Source organism: Eleginops maclovinus, chromosome 6 (genome assembly GCF_036324505.1).
Source record: "Eleginops maclovinus isolate JMC-PN-2008 ecotype Puerto Natales chromosome 6, JC_Emac_rtc_rv5, whole genome shotgun sequence".
Taxonomy (NCBI): domain Eukaryota; kingdom Metazoa; phylum Chordata; class Actinopteri; order Perciformes; family Eleginopidae; genus Eleginops; species Eleginops maclovinus.
The window spans coordinates 2,849,124-2,850,617 of record NC_086354.1 but is presented as its reverse complement, the minus strand read 5'-3'; the positions used below and the strand labels follow the sequence as shown (position 1 = coordinate 2,850,617).

The window sequence follows — 1,494 nt, the reverse complement described above, 5'->3', positions numbered from 1 at the left end:
GTGTTGCGCATGTTGTACAGAGAGCTATTGTAATGTCACTTCGGGAAGGTGGTTTTGATGGTGCACTGGCCAAGTGCCGTAAAGTGGTCGGACATTTCAAACACAGTCCGGCCAACTCAGACGAGCTAAATGTCCAACAATCCTCCCTTGGACAAGTTAAGGAGTCACTCGTGCAAGATGTTCCAACGCGTTGGAATTCCACTCTCGAGATGATAAAGCGCGTGAGGCGCAACAGAGACGCACTGCACACAACGCTGTCTCTGCAGAAGCACAACCTGGCCCTCCCAACAAATGCGGATTATGAGAAGTTGGCAAAGCTAGAGAAACTGCTGGAGCCATGCAGGTATGGTCTACAAAGATAGTGTGTTCATGAATTGGCATACAAGTTTTTAAATGTCACTTTGTATGTAAGAAACACCTGCCCTTAAATGTGTAATCGGAGTTAAATGAATCTGTCACTAATAATTTTTTGCTCTGTGTGTGTGTGTCTGTGTGTCTGTCTGTCTGTGTCTGTCTGTCTGTCTGTCTGTCTGTCTGTCTGTCTGTCTGTCTGTCTGTCTGTCTGTCTGTCTGTCTGTCTGTCTGTAGGTACATCACTGAGCTCCTTGGTGGAGATAAGTATGTATCCTGCTCTGTGGTTCTACCTGCCCTGTGCCACCTCCAGCACGCGATGAACATCTCAGATGATGATCCTGCCTATATTGTGCGATTCAAGGCTGCCTTCATCAAGGACCTCAACCAGCGGAGGGAGAAAATAAACCTGGAATGGCTTAAGGTATGTCAGAGTGACCAGAAGATAACTGCATTTTATGACCATAATAGACTGTAAAGCCAGATGAATAAGTCATGAAGAAATATGGAGGTTGGATTTGGAAAGTGACATTTTGATCAATCAATAATTATTATTTTTTATTCATCAAAGGTGGCGACTGCTCTAGATCCACGATTTAAGGACCTCAAGTGCTTGCCCAGAGCAGAGAGGGAGCCAGTGTGGGCAAAGCTAAGTGCGTTGATGAAGGGAGAAGAACCTGCTGTGCAGCCACTCAGGGAGGAGAACCCTGAGCCACCCAAGAAGAAAACAGCCCTGCTACTGATGGGATCCGACTCAGAATCAGATGAGGAGACACCAGAAGACAGTACAGTGGAGAGGTACAAGGTAGAGCCCAGTGCCAGTCTAGATCAGTGTCCACTGAAATGGTGGTCGGAGCACACTGCTGTCTATGGTAAGATGGCCCAAATTGCCCGTAAATACTTGGGGACCCCTGCCACAACTGTCCCATGCGAGAGACTTTTTTCTTTAGCAGGCCATATTGTGCAGAAGAGGAGAGCTTGTTTGTCACCAGAAAATGTGAACAAACTGGTCTGCCTGAGTGACTGGTGGAAGAAGGAGAAATAGAGCTTTGACTGACACAAAGCTACTGACTGTAAACAGTTCATTACAACCTGTTATATAGGCCTACTGTTCAACTAAAAATAAACAGTTAATAAACACAA

At 46.0% G+C, this 1,494-nt stretch overlaps 1 protein-coding gene across 1 annotated transcript; it reads left to right on the top strand.

Annotated features, from left to right (window-relative positions):
- Positions 1–1,494, top strand: LOC134865667 (zinc finger BED domain-containing protein 4-like). Its single transcript, XM_063885328.1, has 3 exons — positions 1–343; positions 589–775; positions 923–1,494. Exons 1-3 carry the CDS (start codon positions 33–35, stop codon positions 1,394–1,396), a joined length of 972 nt encoding a protein of 323 aa, XP_063741398.1. The 5' UTR covers positions 1–32; the 3' UTR covers positions 1,397–1,494.